This window comes from Nyctereutes procyonoides, unplaced genomic scaffold, assembly GCF_905146905.1.
Source record: "Nyctereutes procyonoides isolate TBG_1078 unplaced genomic scaffold, NYPRO_anot_genome, whole genome shotgun sequence".
In the NCBI taxonomy this organism is placed as follows: Eukaryota; Metazoa; Chordata; class Mammalia; order Carnivora; family Canidae; genus Nyctereutes; species Nyctereutes procyonoides.
Genome location: NW_026575028.1, coordinates 4,281,930 through 4,303,816, shown reverse-complemented (window position 1 = coordinate 4,303,816; position 21,887 = coordinate 4,281,930). Strand labels below are relative to the sequence as shown.

The following is a 21,887-nucleotide window of genomic DNA, read 5'->3' as shown; positions in this document are numbered from 1 at the left end:
AAATATTGCCTCATGTGGAAGGTCTAAAGTCCTAAGTGACCTAATAGACACATATACCTTAAGCCTTAATGCCTAACATTGATCAATGTTAACTAATTAATAATATTAAGGTTTTCCATGTCCTGGCTTTAGCCTAGATTCTCTTTTGAGACCCAGCACTAAACACAGATGAATACCCAAGAGAGGCAGAGGTGCTATGGAGGCCAGAAAGGAGTGAGGCCCAACTTCCCTGAGACTACACAAACCCTTCTGAGAACCAGAGTCCCTGGGCCCTTCCTTCATCGGAGCTGAACTAGACCAGCCAGTTGAAGCAAGCAGCTTCAGTCCCTATAGAAGTTGGGCCCAAGACAACCACCAAACACCAGACCCAGGGGGAAGCAGAGATTCATGTCAGACACTGCCTCATGAGTGAGGTCTCTGAGGACCTGTACTTCATGTTCCCAGGATTGGGTCTGACCCAGGAAAGGGAGGGCAGGGGGTCACCCAAGGCTCCAGGCCACAGGATTTGTTACTGAAATGGAGTTGCTCCTGGGCCTGTGTGGCCCTGCTGCCCCCAGGCCATAGCCCTCACTGGCTGGCCTCTCCCAGGCTCACCACCCATGGCCCCAGGCCTGGCAGCTGCCTCCCCTCACCTGGCAAACCTCCCACACAGCCTAGCCCTGCAGCTAGTAGAATGGAGGCTCAGCTAACACCAGCCCAGAGAAGGATCCCCACTCCTCCTCCTTCCCCTCAGCCTCCACACTGACCCCCATGGGCCTGCCAGGACGAGAGCGGGAGGTGAAGACAGATGGCAGAGTTACGCCTGGGCCATGTGCCATGAACAGAGGAATAAAAATAATCCTTGGCTGGGCTTCCAGAGCCTGGCTGGAAGGCTTCTGGTTCTGTCCCCAGCCCCACCCAAAAGCCCACCAGATGGCCCACCCAAGGCAAACTCCAGGCTCATACAACACTCAGCTCCACTCTCAGGTCCTCAGATGCCAGTTATTCAGGAATGTTCAGAAGAAGTAGAACTTCAATTAAGATCTTTATGATAAACTCCTCAAAAACACGTTCAGGACAGAAAGGGAATCATGATCCCCAGGTTATAAATGAATAAAAAACAAAGCTTGGGGAGGACAAATGACTTGCCCTGAGAAAGTGGCAGGACCAGATCTCATCCCCTCTAGTCCTGTCCCCTACCCAGTCCAGAGCTGTATCCTCAAGACTTCCACCTCTTGCTCCCAAAGCCCACCCCTCCTGGACCCTTCCACGGCCATCCGTGATCACGAGGCTCTACTCTTCTCCCTCTGGCTGGATTCCCAAGATACAACTCAACATAGGACAGTGCCCAGTCTCTGTTCACCTGCTTCCCCCACTGGACTGTGAGCTACCTGAGCACATGATTCTTTCTTATACATTAGCACCCTCCCCAAGTCTCCTGGCTCCATACGGGGAATCGGGGATAGATGTTATCCTACATTACGTAGCATCAGTGATCCCCCCATTCCCTTTCCTCAGGCGAGAACAAATCTCCCACTCATTTCCTGTTATCACATTACCTCTTAACTTGTTGAAGGTCAACTCATGTTATAGGTCACATTACCTCTTAACTTGTTAAAGGTCAACTATGCCCTGTGCTCCTGACCCCAAATCGGAAGGGATAGAGACTAAAGCTCAGAAAGTTTCCAAGATTCTCCTGGTGTCATCCAACATTAGGGAGAGACAATTCAGAGAGGGCCTGAGACACCTGCTTGGTTATGGGGTAGAAATGGTTCTCTCTGCCCACCCCTCCCGGATCAGATTCCAAGAGCTCTGGGATCCAGGCTAAAGGTTTCAACTCTATCAGGCTCCTCATGACCTGTGATGCCTCAGCACCTGATGCTTCTCCCCTGGGGCCCTTGGAAAGAACAACCACCTTCATCCCAATGACTCCTTACCTGAGAAGCTGGGAGGAAGGAGAAAAACGGGATTTCCTTCCTGGAGACCCATTCTAATCTTCCACCATGAGTCTCAGAGGTATAAAGACAGAGGAAGTAGGGAGAGTAACTAAAGTAATCCAGGGTGGGAACAGATCCCCTCCTGCTTCAGTCCTACACATGAGTCCTTATTCAGGCTGGTAAACTTATCTGGAAGTCTCGGTTACCAAGGTCAATGGGATTATGTCTCTGAACCAGGTGCTCTGCCCAATCCAAAACAGCTGTGGTTAGACACCCCCTCCGCTGGATGGAATATGGCTCTCCCATATCAATACACTTCACAGCAAAAACAAAAATGGCCCCTCCCACCATTACCTTGGCCATTGCCCCTGGACTAGACTCTGGAGCCTGGGCTCAACCATATAAGCACCAACAGGAACTGAACCACACTGAAACACAAGTATGAGATACAGACCTCTGGGCAAACTCCTGATCTGGGGGCTGGGGGTATGTATGTCTCTAAGCCTTCACTGCCCTGACCTCATTACTTAACAGGAATGGGAGGGGCAATCAGGACAGCAGACCCCAGACTCATTCCCACTCTTCCCTTCAGCCCCCTTGGTCTCCTCGGCAAGCCCCGGACCCAAGTTTACTGCTTAGGGTGGGCCTCTTCCCTGACACCAGTCCATTAACAAACATCTGCTGAGGGTGGGAGAAGTGGGGCGGGGGGAGAGGAGGGTGGTCATTCAACCAGGAGATGAAGAAGGCTGGGGACCTAACATACAACATGGTGACCATAGCGGGTAATACTGTTTTATTGTAGAATTGAAAGTTGCTGAGAGAACTTAAGTGTTCTCACCAAAAAGATGTGAGGCAACCGATGTGTTAGTTACCTAGATGGGGGGATCCTTTCACAACGGCATAGGTATATCAAATCATCACAATGCATACCTGAGCTTACAATTTTACTTTTAATTTCATTTAATTTATTTCAATAAAGCTGAAATTTAAAAAAAGAAGAAAAATACTTTTGAAAAACCGTCTGAGTACCTATTCTTGGGCCAAACACCAGAGAAGGGGATTTGGGCCCTCAGGAGGTTTGGCCTTTGGATGGGGGACGGGAGGCTAAGTGCTGCAGCGTGTGAGTGGCTTCGGTGAAATCAGGTACAAGGCACACAGCTCAAGGTCACAAGGCACACTACCTGGACCCCTCTGCTGACTGTTCCGTGGACCACAGGGCAGGGAAGTAGTCTGATGTTACAGCATGCGGTACTGAAGTTCAGTGTGAAGACCAGGAGGGAAAGAGAGCAGCCCTGGGAATGACCAGCAAAGGGGAGCTAGAGGCACAGAGACCCCACAGCCTCCAGTGAAGGTCCCAGCTGGGAAAGGTGGGCATGTCAAGGTATGTGCGAAAACCCCAGAGGGGAACGCTGCCCTCTACTCTACAGGTGAAGGGATGGAGGCCCTAAGAGGCCAGAGGACTTGCCAAAGGGCACCAAAGCTAGTTAAAACTGGGACCAAAACCAAGCCTCAACCCTGTGCTTTTTTGCTCCACAATAGCAACCACCATGGCCTTCATCGGGATGCCCCTCAAAGTGCAGGGAGAGTTATTTCCTAGGAAGGAGGGCAGCAGGTGACTCACATGTGCAAAGAAGCAGGTTCCCCGGCCAGAAAGATTCCTCCCTCCTATTTTCATGCCTGAAACTTCACCATTAGGGTTTTAGCCTTAATGAGTCTTCATTCATTCATTCATTCAAAAACTGCATATGGAGCACCTACTCCATGCCAGGCATTGGGCACAAGGTCACAAAATGACAGAGTCCCATCCTCATCATCCTTCAGCCTATGGGTTTGGAGGTGCAGAGTTCCCTGTGAAGAGGCAAGTACAAGTTGGTCCCTAGTATTCACAGAATACTCACAGATTCTGTATTTGCAAATTTGCCTACCCACTAAAATTTGGAAGCCCCAGATCAGTACTGGCAGGGCCTCTGTGGTTATCTGCAGACACGCACATGCTCTGCGCCACCAAAACTGTGAACTGCCATCACACGCACTCCCACCTGAGGCAGAAAGCTGCAGTCTGCCTTCTGGTTCCAGCTCTCACACTATAAACAAGTGTTCTTTTCATGGTCTAGTCAGTGTCATCTTTTTCACATTTTTGTGCTTTTTGTTTTTGTTTTTTAAGATTTTATTTATTTATTTCATGAGAGACACAGAAAGAGAGGCAGAGACACAGGAGGAGGGAGAAGCAGGCTCCCTGCAGGGAGCCTAATGCGGGACTTGATCCCAGGACTTTGGGATCACACCCTGAGCCAAAGGCAGAAGCTCAACCTCTGAGCCACCCAGGTGCCCCTGTACTTTTTGCTCTTGATTTTGCAATTGAAAATGGCTCCCAAGTACAGTGCTGCCTGGTGTTCCTAAGTGCAAGAAGGCTGCAGTGTGCCCTACAGAGAAGATACATGAGTGTGATAAGCTTCATTCAGGTGTGACCTACAATGCTGCTGGCTGTGAGTTCAATGGTAATAAATCAGTGACATATATTAAAGAAACAAAGGGGGATCCCTGGGTGGCGCAGCGGTTTGGCGCCTGCCTTTGGCCCAGGGCGCGATCCTGGAGACCCAGGATCGAATCCCACGTCGGGCTCCCGGTGCATGGAGCATGCTTCTCCCTCTGCCTGTGTCTCTGCGCCTCTCTCTCTCTCTGTGACTATCATAAATAAATAAAAAATTAAAAAATAAAATAAAAAAAAAAAAAAAAAAAAAAAAGAAACAAAGGGGTCTTTGAACAGAAACACATATAAAACAAAGGTTCTGAATTAATCAATTTAGAACATCACGCTAGATACTCTTAGGGACCTAATCCCAATCCCCTAGAAGCAGTGGTGCAGCATCTGTTAGTCCAGCGTGCTTGGTGACTTTACAGAACCTAACTACCACACATCCTAAGAATCAAGTGCACCCAGGGAGGGTAACACATTAAACAATTATAGATGAATATCCTGGGAAGAGGGGGCAGGATTTTAAAAGACCCTGAGCCCAACGCCCTGGGAATGCAACAGCTAACAGAGACAGAAATGTTAAAAGGTGGAAAGAGCTCAAATGTCCATCAACAAACAGGCACACAAAATGTGGCAAACCCACACAATGGAATATTACTCAGCCGAAAAAGGAATGACGTTCTGGCACATGCTGCACCGTGGATGAACTGGAAAAACATATTAAGTGAAATAAGCCAATCACAAAATGACAAATATTTTATTCATCCACTTACTTCACAAAATTTTTTAAGCGTACCAGGAGACAGAAGGGGAAAAGATGTGGTCAGAAATGGGGATTAGGAGACACTGGAAAGTGGCCTGTTTATAGCTGGAAATGAAAAAAGATAGCAGTGTTTGGGTCACAGGAGGCGAGTCCCTAGGGGTGAAAGGAAGGAGAGGAAGCGAAGGATGAGAAAACAAGTGGGTAGACAAATGGACCTCCATGCACTGAGCTGAGCCATGTCCTCAGCAAAACTGGCCCCAGCGTAAGTTTAGGAGGCTGGCCAGAGTTTGTGGGAGGCCTGAAGTAATACATATATATATAAAACAAATTATATTTTTATTATGCAAATAATAAAACCACGCAAAACCTAGGTATCCCAATGCCACCCCCAGAGCAGCCTCCCTAGCAGTGCCTTGTCCTCCATTAACACACACACACAAGGCTCTGGGGAAAGTATGGCACGAGCCCGATCCACTGAAGAAGCTTCAGTCACATGATCTGAAGGAAAATCCACCTCTTAACCAGCTATGAGGCCAATCAGGAACTTGTTCTATCAGGAACCCCCCAAAGCTTCTGTTTCCTGATCTCTCAAAAAGAGAGAAGAAGCCTGGCCTGACAGAGATGAAAGGCAGAGACAAAATAGGTAAAGAATCAGGAACACAGCACAGTAGGCCTGCACCCCCCCCCCCTCACCCATTCCCTCTGGGACACACTGGAGTGGAGAGGGGCAGGAGGAATGAGGGGCACAGGAGGTAAGGGCAGAGAGGGGGCAGCCGGTGGGACAAGCCTCAACAGGGAGGGGCAGTGGGTAACTCAGACATGAAGAGGGAGATAAGTGGATACAGCCTCCAGTCCTCCGCCCATTCCCCAGAACCCCCAACCCCAGGGGACAGCAGGAGCTGGACCTGGGACTCTGCCCCAGACACCCACATCCTTGGAAGGGGCCTGGCCCTCACACATCCAGGAAGTGGGTCACAGCAAATGGGTGGCCCTCGGCCTCCACTCCCTAGGGCTGGCCCCAGAGCCACTAAAGGGGCTGATGAAGTGGTGATAGGGCTTGAGGCCCGAGTACAAGACCTGCACAGAAGCCACTCCAAACAGGCCCTCAAAGGAAGGCAAACCTGGCTCTAGGCTCAGCCTCACCACAGATTCACTTCCCCTATCTGGACCTCAGTGTCCCCACTCACACAAAGAGAAGGTGGGGAGAGTAGAATATCATTCAGAGATAAGAAGAAATGAGCTACCAAGTCACTAAAAGGAATCCTAAGGGCATATATTGCTAAGTGCAAGTCAATCCAAAGCCAATCTGAGAAGGCTACACACACACTATATGATCACAATCACAGGACATTCTGGATAAGGATCAATGGGGGGGATGTGTGGAGCACAGGGCATCTTAGGGCAGTGAAACTATTCTGTATGATAGTGTAATAGTAGACATGACATTCGTATTTGTCAAAACCTACAGAATACATAACACAGAGTGAACCCCAAATGTAAACTATGGCCTTTAGTTAATAATCATGTATCAATATAGGCTCATCAATGTAAGAAATATGCCACACCAGTGCAGGATGTCAATAATGGGAGTAAGTGGGGAAAAGGGAAGAAACTCTGTTTTTTGTTCAACTTTTCTGTAAACCCCAACTGCTAAAAATAAATTAATAATAATAATAATAATAATAATAATAATAAAGGCATTTGGGGGTGGGAGGGTGAGACTATTAACTTTTTTTTTTAAGATGAGGCGAATAAGGCTTGCACGTTTTTCTCCTTGGGGCCTTCCTTCAGGATTCTAAAATAAAGCAAAGGTCACGAAAGTTCTAGAGAGGCAGAAATAATGAACCAAACTAGTTGACTTCACTTTAAGTGGGTCTGTCCTATGAAAATTCAGATCTCAAAGTAGATCCCAGAACTCGGGAGTCTTTGCCTAACAAGCCTCCTCCTGAATCCCATCAAATCGTGATTTTCCCTGGGCACTGACAGAACCAACTTCCTGACATGAGCCCATGAGCCTGATATGCTGCTCAACAGATGCTTGTTTTCCCCAGCCTGGGGTGGGTTTGCCCCAATCAGCTGCTTTACATGACCGTACCCTACCCTGCCAGGACCTGAGGCTATGACCACACTGGGCCCCAAGCAGCACCAGGCACCAGAGATGGGGGCTCGGGGTGCACACCCTGCCCAGGCAGGAGCTCTCAGAGCTGGGGAACAGCCCCTCAAGGGAGCTCTGGGGAGCCCACATAGTTCCTGAAGGCCTCTCTCCACCTGTAAACCCTCATCGTCCCTGGAAAAGGCCAGCCCCCAGAAAAGAATGAAGGGTCCAGCACCTGGACAGTGCCATGGTTGCCAGGACACAGAAGCAGGGGACAGGCTAGACTGGGTTTGGACAAGAGGCAGGAGGCAGTACCTATTCTAACCTTGGTTATCTTGCACAGACCTGTTCTTCTGCCTCAGATCCACCCTGCCTGGACAGGGACAGAGATGCAGACTGCACTGCTCTGGAGACTGTAATGACCCAAAGCCCTCAGACCCTAGGCTGAGGTCACCATCACAGAGGATCCACCCTGACCCAGAAATCTCACCACACCGATTCTCTATCTCACCAGGCACATACCTACCCAGTGGCTTACCCCTGCAGGCCCAATAATCACCCCACCTCCCATTCCAGAATGCATGGTCATTCACTTTGGAAACAAGGAAACATGTAATTGGTTGATAACCAGACTGGGCACAAGCATTTGTTGTTCTAGATAGGGCTGGCCCAGCCTGAACCAAGAGCCATGAGGAGTAGACCAGGTACCTAGCAAACCAAGAAGCCACCTGTGCCTATTTGGAAGCATACTCTATGGCAGGAGCTAAGCCAGGAAAAGAACTTCATAGAAGGTCCTCCTCTTTTCTTTTTCACAGGTCATTCTCTAGGTATTCCCCCCCCCTGCCTCACCTGGGACCCCAAAAAGAAAGGCCAAGGCTCAGGACATCCAATTCCTTCCTTGCTTTCAGAGTCCTGCACACCCACCATCTTCTGGAGATTTTCTCCTTAAGTGAATTTTCTCCAAAAATGTGTAAATCGCACATCTGACAGGGGACTTGTATCCAGATTAGAGAACTCTCAAAACATAACCATCAAAAGAGATAATAGGCCAAAGATTTGGGTAGACATTTCATCAAAAGAGTTGTATAAAAAAATGTTCAACATCACCAGCCATTAAGGAAATGCAAATTAAAACCATAATGAAAAAAAAAACATATTGAGATGCCACTACACAGCAATTAGAACGTCAAAGAAAAAAAAAGCCAACAGTACCAAGTTGCTGTTGAAGATATGGAGCAACAGAAGTCTCCTGCTTTGCTGGTAGAAATGCAAAGTGGTATATGTGGGCAAACAGCTTGGCAGTGCCTTCAACCACTGCACACATACTACTGTGTGAACCAATAATCCCACTCCTGGGTACTAACCCAAGAGAAATGAAAGCCTGTGTTCACATAGGAACCTGTACACAGATGTTGACAGCAGCTTTATTCAAAATCAACACAGGCTGGAAACAAGCTAAAGCCCTTCCACAAAAAAAGCCCTTCCACCAATGAATGGATAAGCACACTGCAGTATAGCCACATAATGGAACGCTACACAGCAATAAAAAGGAACGGGCTACTGATAAACACCACTGGATGAGTCAAGGCATCATGCTGAGTGAAAGCAGAAGACCCAAAAGCTACATACTGTACGAGTCCATCTGATATTCTTGAAAAGGCACAATGACAGGAGTGGACAGATCCATGTTCTCAGGGGATGGGCAGCAGGAGGGAGGGGGACAAACAACCAAGGGGCGGCAGCATGAGGGAATCTTTGAGGGAGATGGAGCTCTAGGGAATACCGAATGCTCTGCATTTGTCAAAACCCATATAACAGGGATCCCTGGGTGGCGCAGCGGTTTGGCGCCTGCCTTTGGCCCAGGGCGCGATCCTGGAGGCCCGGGATCGAATCCCACATCGGGCTTCTGGTGCATGGAGCCTGCTTCTCCCTCTGCCTGTGTCTCTGCCTCTCTCTCTCTCTCTGTGACTATCATAAATAAATAAAAATTAAAAAAAAAAACCCATATAACAGTATACCAGAGAGTAAATTTTGCCGTGTGTGAATTTAAAAATGAATTTTTTTAAAGTCCTCCTTTTCTGCCTAGAGGACCCGGTTCAAATCCACCTCACTCATAAAGCCCAGTTACCTCTCCTCCTCTAATTTCATGACCATGACTCTGAAATCACTTTTCCCATCTTCCCCCTGTATTTCTCCCTCCCTCCCTGTTTCTCCCCCCACCTCTTGCTCTGGCAAGAGCGCGTGCACACACACACAGCTACCCAAACCCTACCCACCCTTCAAAGCCAGCCCAAGTGCCTCCTCCACCGAGAAGCCTTCCCTGACCCCTCACAGCCCCATTAGAATGAATCCCTTTACAGGCACCCCTCAGCACTAGTTTGTGCTTCTAACCAGCCCTTCCTTCAATCTTGTGGGCTTTTAGCATTTGCTCCTCAGTCCTTGCTGGATTGCAAACTCCCTGAAGACAGGGACCAGGCCTTCCATTCCACATTCTGCCCACTGCTCCTGGCACAGTGCCAAGCACACAGTGGGTGCTCTGTGACCACTGTGGAGTGTGGCTGAGGGCAGGTGCAGGTGGAGGTGGAGGGGACTGATGCCAAGCGAGGCAAGCTGGCAGTGCTGGGGCTGGCAGAGTTCTCAGGAGGGTATCAGAAGCCATTAATACAGCTCTGCTTCCTCTCTTGCATAAGCAGCATGACTACTGCTTAAACCTCCAAGCGCTGGAGGTGACCTCACCCCCCATTCCAAAATGAGGTCATGCAATTTATGATGGAGCATTGTGGAGGATGCTTCTGCTTCTTCCACACCACCAAGCCCCAAGCAGGACAGATGCTCAGGACACACCTGTTAAAGGATCAGACCCTTTTTTTTATGATTTTTATTTATTTATTCATGAGAGACACACACACACAGAGAGGCAGAGACACAGGCAGAGGGAGAAGCAGGCTCCATGCAGGGAGCCCGACATGGGACTCGATCCCAGGTCTCCAGAATCACTCCCTGGGCTGAAGGCAGTGCTAAACTGCTGAGCCACCCTGAGCCACCCACCCGGGGGCTGCCCGGAACCTGTCTTATCATACAGGTGCTGACATTTCTTCCATTTCCAGAAGGCGGGCCTCCTTTTCAGCAAGGGTAGATTAGGTCCATCTGATCTGAAGGCAATTTCATAATGTAGAATTGTGAGGTACAGGCACAGCCTACACTTAGGGACACCCCAGGATTGGGTTCTTCCAAGCATATTTAGCCTCCTTCTTACAACTTAGCCTGTCCAGAGTTTAAGGATCATTCATGGGTCATTTATTTGATAAACACTCATATAGTGTTTAATATGTGCCAGGTAAGAAACTAAGCACATTGCAAATATTTACTAATTTAACCTTCACATCAAACATATGAAGTTGGTTCTATTATTTTCCTCAACTTGCAGAGGGGGCAAATAAGACACAGTGCAGGTAGATAACTTGCCCAAGGCCACAGAGCCTGATAAGTGGCAGAAAAGGGAATCAAACCTAGGCAGGCTAGCTATAAAGCTGTACCGTCCAAACTCTAGCCACCACCACCATGTGGCCATTGAGCACTTGAAGAACAGCTAGTACAAATCAAGATGTGCTGTTAACTGTAAAATGTACCCTGGATTCCCGATACTTTGTATGAAAAAAATATAAACTATCTCAGTATTTTTTTTACTACTGATGGCACATTTAAATGATAATATTTTAGACATCACTGTTCGATATATTATTAAAATTCACTTTACTAATTTGTTTTTTACTTTTTAAAAGTGGCTCCTAGAGAACTTAAAACTACCTATGCGACTTACATTATAGTTCTAGTAGGCAGTATGGCTCTGGAGTCTGTGCTTTGCAGCCACTGTCCCACGCGGCGCTCCTCTTCCCCTGCCCCAGCGTCAGGGTGCAGCCTTTGCCTCACACCTGCTCAAAGCCTGTACAAAGGTAATAGGGAGCCAGGCAATAATTCCTACAACTCCCCATTCTGTCTCCTTCAACTGCTCAGATGCTGCCTCTTCCCACCCCACATCTCTCCACCTTGCCCCCAGCTTTGGAGACAGCTTATCTTTACCTCCTCCCAGCAGGAATCTCAGAATTTCAAGGTGGGAAAAATCTCTCCCTCAACGCCTAGGGCAATCCCCACCTGCAGCACAGGCCCGGGGGCCACATGAAGGAGGTAGAAGCCCTATAGGTCATCTGGTGCAGTTTCCCACCCACTGCAGAAACCTCCTCCAAAGCCGCCCTAGCAAGCTCTACCTACATCATTCTACACCATGAAATTCCGTAGGTCTATGTGGTGCTACAGTGACTTCAGATCACATGGACCTGATCTGTACTCCTGCAAAGACAGCCTGCCTTCTGGCAGTGAGAAATGACAGCAGAGGATGGGACAGGTTCCGTCCGACCTCCCATCCTCCTTCTTCTGCTAAGACACTCATAACACGGAGCACTCACAATATCAGCATGCTCAGTACTTAACAGGCCAGGGTGTATCCACCCTTCAAAACTAGACACGGCTCCCAACATGGCCAGAGCACTGCAGAGCCTACTGGACTAAGGTCTTCCTTGATGCAGACCCCAACACATCACAGGCCTGCACAGGCTCAGGATTTAAAGGTGCAGTGGGAAGAGTCATGTGGACCTGGGTTCAAACTCCAACACTAGAATTCACCTCTGTGTGATCTTCCTCCTCTTCTGTAAAGGAGATTTTAAAAAACAAAACAGAATCAAACCAGCAAACCCTATCTCATAGGGCTGCCATGAAAATTAAACGAGGTGATGTAGGCAGAAATGTCTAGAATTGGCACCTGATAGACACTTAATAAATGCTCGTTTCCCTTCCTCTTCATCAACCAAAACCCCAAGTTTTTTTCCCCTAAGAATTGATAGGAAGTTCCTATTCTATACATACTTAAATGCAGGATTTTATAATTAAATCTATTCGAGTTCATTTGAAATTAAGTATATTTATTTACTTAACATTACTCAATGTCAGGTAATTTTTTAATGGCTAAAAATTGAATACAACCTTCAAAAGTGTTTAATAGTGTGCAGTTAAAGGAATTACGGTATATTCATATACGGTAATATTATCCAGATCCTTCTAATTATGGATTTAAATTATGTTTTATGATATGGAATATTACTTACTATATAGTATTCAGTAGGAAAAAAAAGGATAGAACATAATTGCAATTATGTTAAAATATATAAATTTGGGGCACTTGGGTGGCTCAGTGGTTGAGTGTTTGCCTTTGGCTGAGGATCCTGAGGTCCAGGAATCGAGTCCCACACTGGGCTCCCCGACAGGGAGCCTGCTTATCCCTCTGCCTATGTCTCTGCCTCTCTCTATGTGTCTTTCATGAATAAATAAAATCTTTTAAAAAATAAAATATATAAACTTATTTGCATGAACACAAATTTGGAGGGATATATACCAAAATATTAATTGTGTTCATCCCTGAGTTGTGGCATTATGTACCATTTTTTTTTCTTCTTTGATTTTGAATCCTGGTTCTGTCATCCAATATGCTTGTTATCCTAAACACCACAGAAGTGACAGAGGATGAAACCAAAATGAGAGCTCTGTGGCCCATCAGTAGAGACCTCCCACCCCCAATGGTGACATGAGCTGAGTATAAGCAGCCAGGGCAGCCTTTCAACCAGCTACAAATCTATCTTACTGCTGCAGCAGCTAGATCTTATTTATTTCTCTTGAACCCAAGAAAAATCATGAGACTCAAAGTCCTTACTAAACATTCTTCCACCTTGACTAGATGATGTTTCCAAGACCTGGCAGAGTGACTGTGTTGGCAAGTAACTCTCTCAATGCCATTCTGGAGTCCCCTCGTCAATAAGCAGCTTACCAGCCTGCCACTTCCAGGATCTTGTCACATTATGGAAAAATAAATCAGGACAGCAGTTATTATTTTGCCCACTCTCATTTGTCAGGACTCCTCCAAGAACCTAGAGTGATTCTGTACTCATTCCTGCAGCTGCTATCAGGACCCCAAAACCTGATGTGTAAGAACCTGGCCACCTGAATTTACAAAAGGCAACTCGGTGCAATGTCTCCCTTCTCCCAAAGCCCGCTCCTCTGCTCCTGAGCATTCTCCCCAAGTCCGTTCTCTCCTTACAGAGAGAAAGGTAAGATAAGTGTGCTCTGCCTCTAAGAACGTTCCACCACATGCTTCAAGCAGGAATCTCCCTCTGCCTGTTCTGGTTGTCTTCTGGCTCTGACTGTAGCTAAAAAAAATCCCTTTATGTTGTCCAGCTGACCCAGGCCTGTTGCCTCCCCACCCAGAGCTCTGCCTACTGAACAAATTGCCTCCCTCGTCAACTATTACTCAAGGCTCAAAGCCAAGATGGAGATCAGCCAGGAAGAAACAAAACTAGCCTTTTATCCCAGCCAGGACAATTCACGAAGACCTCTCAAGGGCTTGAAGGAAAGGGGAATTCATGGTTCTGGCAGGAGTGAGCTTGGCATATGCTGACGCTGGCAAACACCACAACACTTTTACTGGGAAGACACAAAGCAGACTGCTCTACCAAATAATGGGCTCTAAGCAGCTCAGGTTTCACTGTGAGTCAAGGGCCCCCTTGGAAGGACAGGCCCACCCTATGTGTCATCAGCCCTCCCCAGTGCCCTTTGCACTGCCCCCAACACCCTGCCTTTCCTTTTGGCCGGATATGCAATCTCATCCCACAGGAGGGTCACCCTGCCTTAGCACAGCTCCCATTTCCTGCCCATGGTGACTCCTCTGAAGTCTATTGTTCCTATGAAGTTTGGGTCAAAGGAAGCTGGGTCCCCACCCATAGGGGCCCGCCTACCCTCAGCACTGATGGAGCTGGCCCACACTACAGGGAGCTGGGCCCACCCTCCTGCCTTTCCAGGGGCCTGCTTGTATTAAAGGCAGGAGGCTGTGGGCTTCCATCTCAGGGACTGGAGCTCCAGTGGAAATGTTCCCAAGCAAAGATCCAATCGCTACCAGCTGAAGGCCGCAGGATCCTATCACCCAGGAGGTGATCAGAATCTCCCTAATATCTAAATGGAAAAACCAAAGCAAGGGAAGAACTGTTGTTTCAGAAGAGGTCAAGGCAAAGCTGGAATTAGAACACAGAGTTGGAGACCGCACTGCCCAGTGACAAAGCCCTGCCCCCACCTCCACCTGGGCCCCTGCACTGGTTAAAGCCCCAGAGGAAGGGGGGGGGGCATGGGAGAGCAGCTGTTCAGCTCCAATTTCAGAGCTTTAAAGGGAGCTGTCGTCCAAACCCCTGCCAACAAAGGGTCATGGGGGGCAAAGAAAGACAGGCAAGGTAAAGCCACCCTTGCAAGCCCTGAATTTCCCGCTCCCCTCAGACTGACCTCAACTATAGGAAAGGCCACGGAGCAAAGCTAGTGACCCATGTCCTCCACTTGCACCAAGGAGGAGGAGAGGAGCCACTGATGAGGCAACAAGTATTGCTCTAGGAGGGTCACCAGTGCAAGACTCCAGAGTAGAGAAGCCAAGGGATGTTGCGACATTTGCATCCCAAGAGATTGAGAAAGATAGGGAGACCCTTCTCCACCTGACTGAGTAATGTACAAACCGGTGAGGAAAAAGGAGGTGCATTTAAAGACCCCTTGAGGGCCCCCTCCAAAGTTGGCATTCTCTGACTACAGCTCTGAGCTCTCTGCTTGTACGGAAGGGAATATTACTACCTCCTATCCAAGACTCAAGATGGGAGATGTGACCAAGCCAGACTGTTCCAGCCTCCACACTTGTCCGATGAGGGTTGCTAGGGGGTCCAAGCATCGGGACCCACAGAGGAGGAGATAGAATGCGAAGTGAGAACGGAGTGGACTCAGTTCTGAGTCACTGCAATTATGCGATCTTAACGCAAGTTACTGTCTCACTAGGGGCTCAGTTTCCCCGTCTTTAAAATGAGGGCATTAGGGACGCCTGGGTGGCTCAGTGGTGAGCATCTGCCTTTGGCTCGGGGCATGATCCTGGGGTCGGGATCGAGTCCCATATCGGGCTCCTTCCTGGGAGCCTGCTTCTCCCTCTGCCTGGGTCTCTGCCTCTCTCTCTGTGCCCACCATGAATAAATAAATAAAATATTTAAAAATAAATAAAATTAGGGAGTTAGGGGTGCCTGGGTGGCTCAGTCTGTGAACTGTCTGCCTTTGGCTCAGGCTTAGGTCATGATCTTGGGGTCCTGGGATGGACCCCACATCGGGCTCCCTGCTCAGTGGGGAGTCTCCTTTTCTCTCTCCCTCTGTTCCTCCCCCTGCTCACGCTGTTTTTCAAATAAATAAATAAGATCTTGAATGAATGAATGAATGAATGAATGAACAAAATGAGTTAGATGCTAACATCAGTGTGTCCAATGACATTCAGCAGGTTCATCCTGGCATGACAAAACTGCTATCAGAGGAAAGGACTTGTGGACCCTGTGCTCCCCAGACAGAGCCTTGCTCCCACCTCCAAATGGGCCACTACCTATCGTGTGTCTAAGGATGAAGATCATACAGGTCTCGGCCTATGACAAATACTCATTTCATGTTTGTTAAGTAAACACAAATGACAAATGAACAGGGTTTGTCAAAGGATGTTCAGAGAAGTTCTTAGGAAAAAAGAAGCCCTTTCTGAAATAAACTGAGGAAACGCTGGCTGCTGAGTCTGGAATGGGCCATGCACTGTGCTAGGCACTTGGCAAACACTGAATTTTCACAACAAACATTCTGGATAGATATTAACTACCCCCTCCCATATTACTCATCAGGAAACTAAGCCTGAATGCCTGCCTTAACAGTCCTAAGTGACTGCAAGGATTTGTGAGGCGGTATGTCTGGCCCCAAATCTGCACTTGTCTATTCCATCAATGCTGCCTTTAGACCCAAAGCCCTCAAAGCCCCAGCCACACACCTGGTCCCAACAGGTGAGAAGGTGAGGTGGCTCCCACCAAAACATCTGCACCCTCAGGGTGCACAGAGGAGCAGTTCCCAGTCTGTATCCCTGTGGGTGTCTTTTTTTTTTCTTTTTTTATGATAGTCACAGAGAGAGAGAGAGAGAGGCAGAGACATAGGCAGAGGGAGAAGCAGGCTCCATGCACCGGGAGCCCAACGAGGGATAGATCCCAGGTCTCCAGGATCACACCCTGGGCTTCAAAGGCAGGTGCTAAACCGCTGCACCACCCGGGGATCCCTCCTGTGAGTGTCTTGTTCCTTTCTTCCAAGAAGTCCTCAACATTATGCTCCCATTAGCTTGTGCTTGTTGTGGGAATGAGGAAAGCAGTGCCAGCTGTGCCTGTGCCCCTTACCAACACCAGCACAGGCTGTCACTTCTGCCAACCTCCTGGACAGTCATGGCTCCCTCCTTACGCAGTTCCTGCCTCAAAAATATTTCATATGGTAAAACCCAAAAGAAAGAAAGAGAGAAATGGGGAAACTGAGACATGCAGGAGGGTCTTCCCACAGGTCAACTAGCAAATCAGAGGCAGCCCTGCTCCCCCAACCCCAGCTGGCACTAAAGCATGCACCCAGCTGCTCCTCCTCCTTCCCACAGCAAAGTGTAGAGTGATCTAGCAAATCGTAGAGAATTAGGAGTCTTCCATTTGATTGCTGGGTAGGTAGCGCCAAGGAAAGCTGGACCAGCAGAAGGTAGTCCAGGCTGGTATACATCCATTCTCTTTGTTCTTGGGGCCAACGAGAAAAGCACTGGTTACACACCTCTCAAGATTCAAAACTGCCTGGAAAACATCCCCAGTCCTCACTATCAACAACCCGTCCCACCACCGCGAGACAAAGATCTCCGCTTCCTTTGGCCCTTCTACCAGCGCGCTCTCTTAGAGCGTTTCAGGCGAGAACGGGACCCACTCTCCCTCAGAAAGAAAGACCGCTGCCTGGGAGGGGCAGGGGCGGACACCGGGGCCGCACACCCCAACAGCCACAGTCCAATTACTCCTGCACGCATCCAGCCAGGGACACGGTCCCTTGCCCACCGTCAGGCGGGGGGGGGGGGCGGTCATGCCCAGGACCTAGTACCTCACAGAGATGCACGCGCGGAGCCGCGGCATCGCACAAGAACTCAGAGACACTCAGACTTTCGGAGAGACTGTTCTCGACGGGAAGCGCACTCTCGCTCCACACAAACAGGCACGCCTCCTGGCAGCCACGGTGAGTCACAGTGAACCGACAGCATCCTCACCTACACCCGAAGCCAGGGAGACGGGACCGTCGGGCGGTCACAGGAACTCCGCAGCCCGCCACCGCGTGTGACCGAATCCCCTTAAGGCACCCGAGCAGGGAGCCTGTGTCCCTCGGAACCGTGCGCTGGGGTCCGGGAGCGCTCCCCCGGGGCCGGTCCCCGCCGCGCAGGGCGGCGGCTTCTCCAGCCCCGGGGAGCGCGGCCCCGGGCGGGGGGCTCCTGCGCTCGCGCGCAGCCCGGCGCGTTCCGCGGCCCGTCCACCAGCGCCACGGCCCGCGCTTCCAGGCCGGCAAGGGGCCCGGCAGAGAAAAGGCTGGTCTCCGGGACCCCGCTTCGCGCCCACCCGCCGCCCGGCGTCCGCGCCGCCTCCCGAGCCGGGGCCTCCGGGCGCCCCGTCCGCCGCCGGCCCCCGCAGGTGCCCCAGTCCCCGCGCCGCAGCCTTACCGGTCCCAGGGTGCGGGCGGGCGCGCTCTGCCGGCTCCAGGGGTCCGCTGGGCGCCCGGCGGGACCACGGGGGCCGCGCAGGGAGCAGGGCGGCGGCGGCCGGAGCCCACCCCGCGCCGACCCGCACCCGCCTCGCCGCCGCGGGGGCTGGCGCGCCGGGCAGAGCCGGGCAGGGCCGGGCAGGGCCGGGCAGGGCCGAGCGGAGCGGAGCGGAGCGGAGCCGAGCGGAGCCGAGCGGAGCGGAGCGCGCCGAGGGAGGAGTTTTCCCAGAATGGGACTGACGGGAAAGCACGGGAGCTCCCTATTCCTGGAGGAGTGAGTCAACGGGAGAGAGGAAGGGAGCTCGGGGCCGGCGGCGGAAGGGAGGCGGCGGGGGCGCGGGCCGGCCGGAGAAGTCCGCGGCGGGAAGGCCGAGCGGCGGCGCACGCGGGCGAGGAGCCGGCGGGACGCGTGCGGGGCGGGGGGCGCGCGGCGGGGCGGGGGCGGGGCGGGGCGCGGCGGGGCGGGCGCCACTTACTTGGGGGACGCAGCCGCGGGCGGCGGGAGCCGGGAGCCTGGATCCGGGAGCTCGGGCCCTGCCCGCCCCCTGGCCTGGAGTTTGCAAGGAGGAAGCCTGGAATGTGCGGAATGAGGACTGGTATGAGATGCGCGCAGCTGAGGGAGGGAGGGAGGGAGGGAGGGAGGGAGGGAGGGAGGGAGAGGGGCAGGGAGCGGCGGCCCTGCCCCTGGCCCCTCGGGGAGGAGACTGGGCGGAGGGGGGGAGGGGGCGGCCGGGCGGGGCGGGGCTCGCGGGGGGCGGGGGCGGGGCTCGCGGGGCGGACCCCCCCCCGCCCCCCCCCCCGGCTCCTCCGCGGCCTCCCCGCGCGCTCTCCCTGCGCTCTCGGGCCCGCGCTCTCTTCCTGCTCCCCGAGCCCTCCGCCCCCCGCTCCTGCCTCTCCCGCCTCTCGCGGCCGAGGCTCCGACTGTGTGCCCCAGGAGCCCAACGCCTCCCTCATGACCGGGGGTGGGGGTCCCTGGGGGCCCTGGCACCCTCGGCGTCTCCGCTGCCGGCCGGCGCCCCTCGCACGAGTCCCCGGGAGGCAGGGGAAGGGCGGGCGCCCGGCGCGCAGGAAGGGCTGCTCCCGCTCCCTACCCGCGGCTCCCACCGGGGACACCCGCTCGGGCAGCCAGGAAGCAGGAACCAGGTCCGCCGCCAGGGCCCCCACGCGTGCGCCCCCCCGGCCCTGGCTGCGCGTCGTGGTCGTCTGTCCTGAGATCTGTCCCTTCCAAGAATGTAAAGCACACGGGAGACTCGCCTCCATTGAAGTCCATGTGGCTCAGGGAGACACCTTGAGAGCTCAGGAACTCGAGGAGTATTTATCCCGGCCTGTGCCGTGTCCCCCAGATGCTGTGAAAACAAAAATGAAAATAAGATCCGGCACCTGCCCAGCTAAAGAGCTTCGCTTTAGCTGGCCAGACTCCGTTTGTAGAAGATCATCGACACGGGAGTGGGAGTCCGGGTTTGAGAGGAACATGAACCTGCGGGAGAGTTTAGCCTCTTGTTCCCGGGGCGAGCTGTGCTGGAAACGCTGGAAGTGTGGAGAGTACGTTGGCTTAAAGCAGCGTGTTACCACATACCCCTCTCACCTTGTCGGTAGGCTGAAACCAAAGGACTTTTGGCTTTTTCCAAAAATCAGATCCAACCTCCAGAAAGCGTTATCACTTCACCTTGTATTGCAGTGGTTGGCCACATCTTATCTCCTTTACCAAACAGAAACTCCTTTGAAGACAGAATAAACGTCTGATATATCTTATCTTTCACCCAGCACCAGCTTGGTGCCTGGGATGGATGAGCACATAATAAATATTGAATAAATGGAAACAAAAAAAGCTACCACAGAGATTGAAAGGAAAGTGCTACAAATGCCAAAGTTGTCTCCAAAAGAGGTGCTCAAAGGTGTTTTGAGCAACGACAGCATCACTGGACGAAGTATCCAGTCTCATAAGGTGAAGACCTTGAAGGAAGCAGCTCTTATTTGGTTACATAAATTCTGGTACGCTCATTAAATAATGAGTCACATCGGGGCTTGGTCACACCTCATATACATGAAAAGACTGCAAGACAGTACATAGGTACCAAAGGAAGTACAAACTGTAAACACTGGCTTATCTAATGCAAGAATTATTTGTTGAATGTCTGTTGACCTTGAGCACCATGGTAAGTACAGGGATAGGTACCATCAAGAAGTTCACAGTCTAGGTGGGAAGACACTTATACAGAGCTCAAAGGGAACCCAAGGGATGGAACAATGAATTCCAAATTACAGAGGCCACATTCGCTCCAGCTCCTGAAGGATAAATGACAACTTACCAACTTGGGTTGGAAGACCCACAAAGATACAGTAACATGTACACACAGGATGTTTAGGAAAAGTCTTGTAAACTGGCATGCTGGAAGAATAGATTACAATAAGTGGGTGCCAGGTTGTGAAGATCATTGTATCCCATGCTGAAGAGTTTGGGGCATCAGAAAGGCCATTTTGATGCAGGTGTGACATCAGTACCACTATTACAAAGACCTCTCTGGCAATAGGGTCAGGCTGGATTGGAGAGTCAGGGTGCCCTAAGCTCAGGCCATGCTCCTAAGCTTGGTGATGAGGGGAAGAGTCTCAGAAAAAGTCCACAGGCAAAATCAACAAGAATTGGTAACTAGGCTGGCTGTGAGGGTGAGAGAGGAAACAAAACTCACTAAGCTTGGACAGCTGAACAATTGGTGGTACCATTCACTGAGATAAGAATTCAAACACAAGGAGAAATAGGTTAGCTGGGAACTGAGTCCAGCCAAGGTTCAGAGGGTTTAGAGGAAGGCAGGACAGAATCCAGAGTGGAGAGGATAAAACAACCTTGGAGCACCACATCCAGCCCAGATGGCTGAGAGAGAATTCGGAGGTGAGGCTGGCCTCTTCCTTCCAAATCTTAACTATCCGAGACCCTAAATGATCCAGGTTGGAATAACGTGCCTTCGAGAGTTCAGCCTCCTGGTCTACACTCTTAACAGGCTTCTAGAAAGCTCTGGGTCTCCAGGAATATCACTTCCCATGCTGTCATGGCCCCTCTGGCTAAAGTTCTCAGACATGGAAATTCTGAAGGTTCAAGACTGACAGTGATTTTACACACATGCCCCACCCCATCAGGGGTAATACATTCCTTGCCCTCTTTCACTGACCCTGATGAAGCAAGTATTGCATCTGTCCTAATCAAACTAGAAGAGATGCATATGGCTCCCCACAAATGACACCACATAATTCACAGCTCACCTCAGTTCTTAGTGAACCAGACCACTCTACCTGGTTCTACAGCTGGATCTCACCCAGGCTTCATGTTGAGTGGTGCAGAAGGAGGAGAGCAGGGGTGTGGTCAGAGCCAGGTTTCATGTGGGGAAGGTGTTTGTGTTGTTCTATACTCCAAAATTATAGTAAAAAATTATATTAATTACTTTTATCACATGTGGCTTGGTATTATTTCCACTCCTTTGAAAAATTTTGTTTTTCCAACCCACATGGTCACTGTTAAGCAAATTATGTGTTAAACAAATACAACTACATCTATATGATGGAATTCTTTTCAGTGATTAATAACAAAATTTTCAAAAATAAACCAAACAAACATTGTCTGGCTTATTATGATATAATAAGTGGAAATACAGATTCCAAGAGCAGTATATGTGGGATGATCCTGTTTTTGAAAAATAAATTGAAAAGTATTTTAGAGTGACTATCTCTGACAAGTTGAAGATTTAAAATTTTAAAAATTTTTCTCATTTTCATTTTTTTAAAGGATCTTATTTATTTATGTATGAGAGAGAAAGAAAGCATGTGCAAGAAGGGGGAAGAGTAGAAGGGGAGGGAGAGGGAAAGAGAATCTCAAGCAGACTCCCCACTGAGCAAGGACCCAGACTCAGGGCTTGATCTCAGGACTCTGCGATAATGACCTGAGCCGGAAACCAAGAGTCAGAT

The 21,887-nt window shown here is 50.4% G+C and overlaps 1 protein-coding gene across 2 annotated transcripts in view; it reads right to left on the bottom strand.

The window, feature by feature from the left end:
* The window catches only part of TEAD4 (TEA domain transcription factor 4), a 62,672-nt gene extending 41,341 nt beyond the window's left edge, over positions 1-21,331 (bottom strand). Inside the window, exons 1-3 of one of the 2 annotated variants that reach the window (XM_055315426.1) lie at positions 19,767-21,329; positions 19,188-19,651; positions 18,410-18,505 (exon numbers count right to left, since the gene is read on the bottom strand). In XM_055315426.1, coding sequence (XP_055171401.1) covers positions 18,410-18,505; positions 19,188-19,203 — 112 coding nt within the window. In that variant the 5' untranslated portion in view covers positions 19,204-19,651; positions 19,767-21,329. Of the gene's footprint in view, positions 1-18,409; positions 18,506-19,187 lie in introns of both variants that reach the window. The other variant, XM_055315427.1, reaches the window with a different exon arrangement.
* Positions 21,332-21,887: the final 556 nt, after the last annotated feature.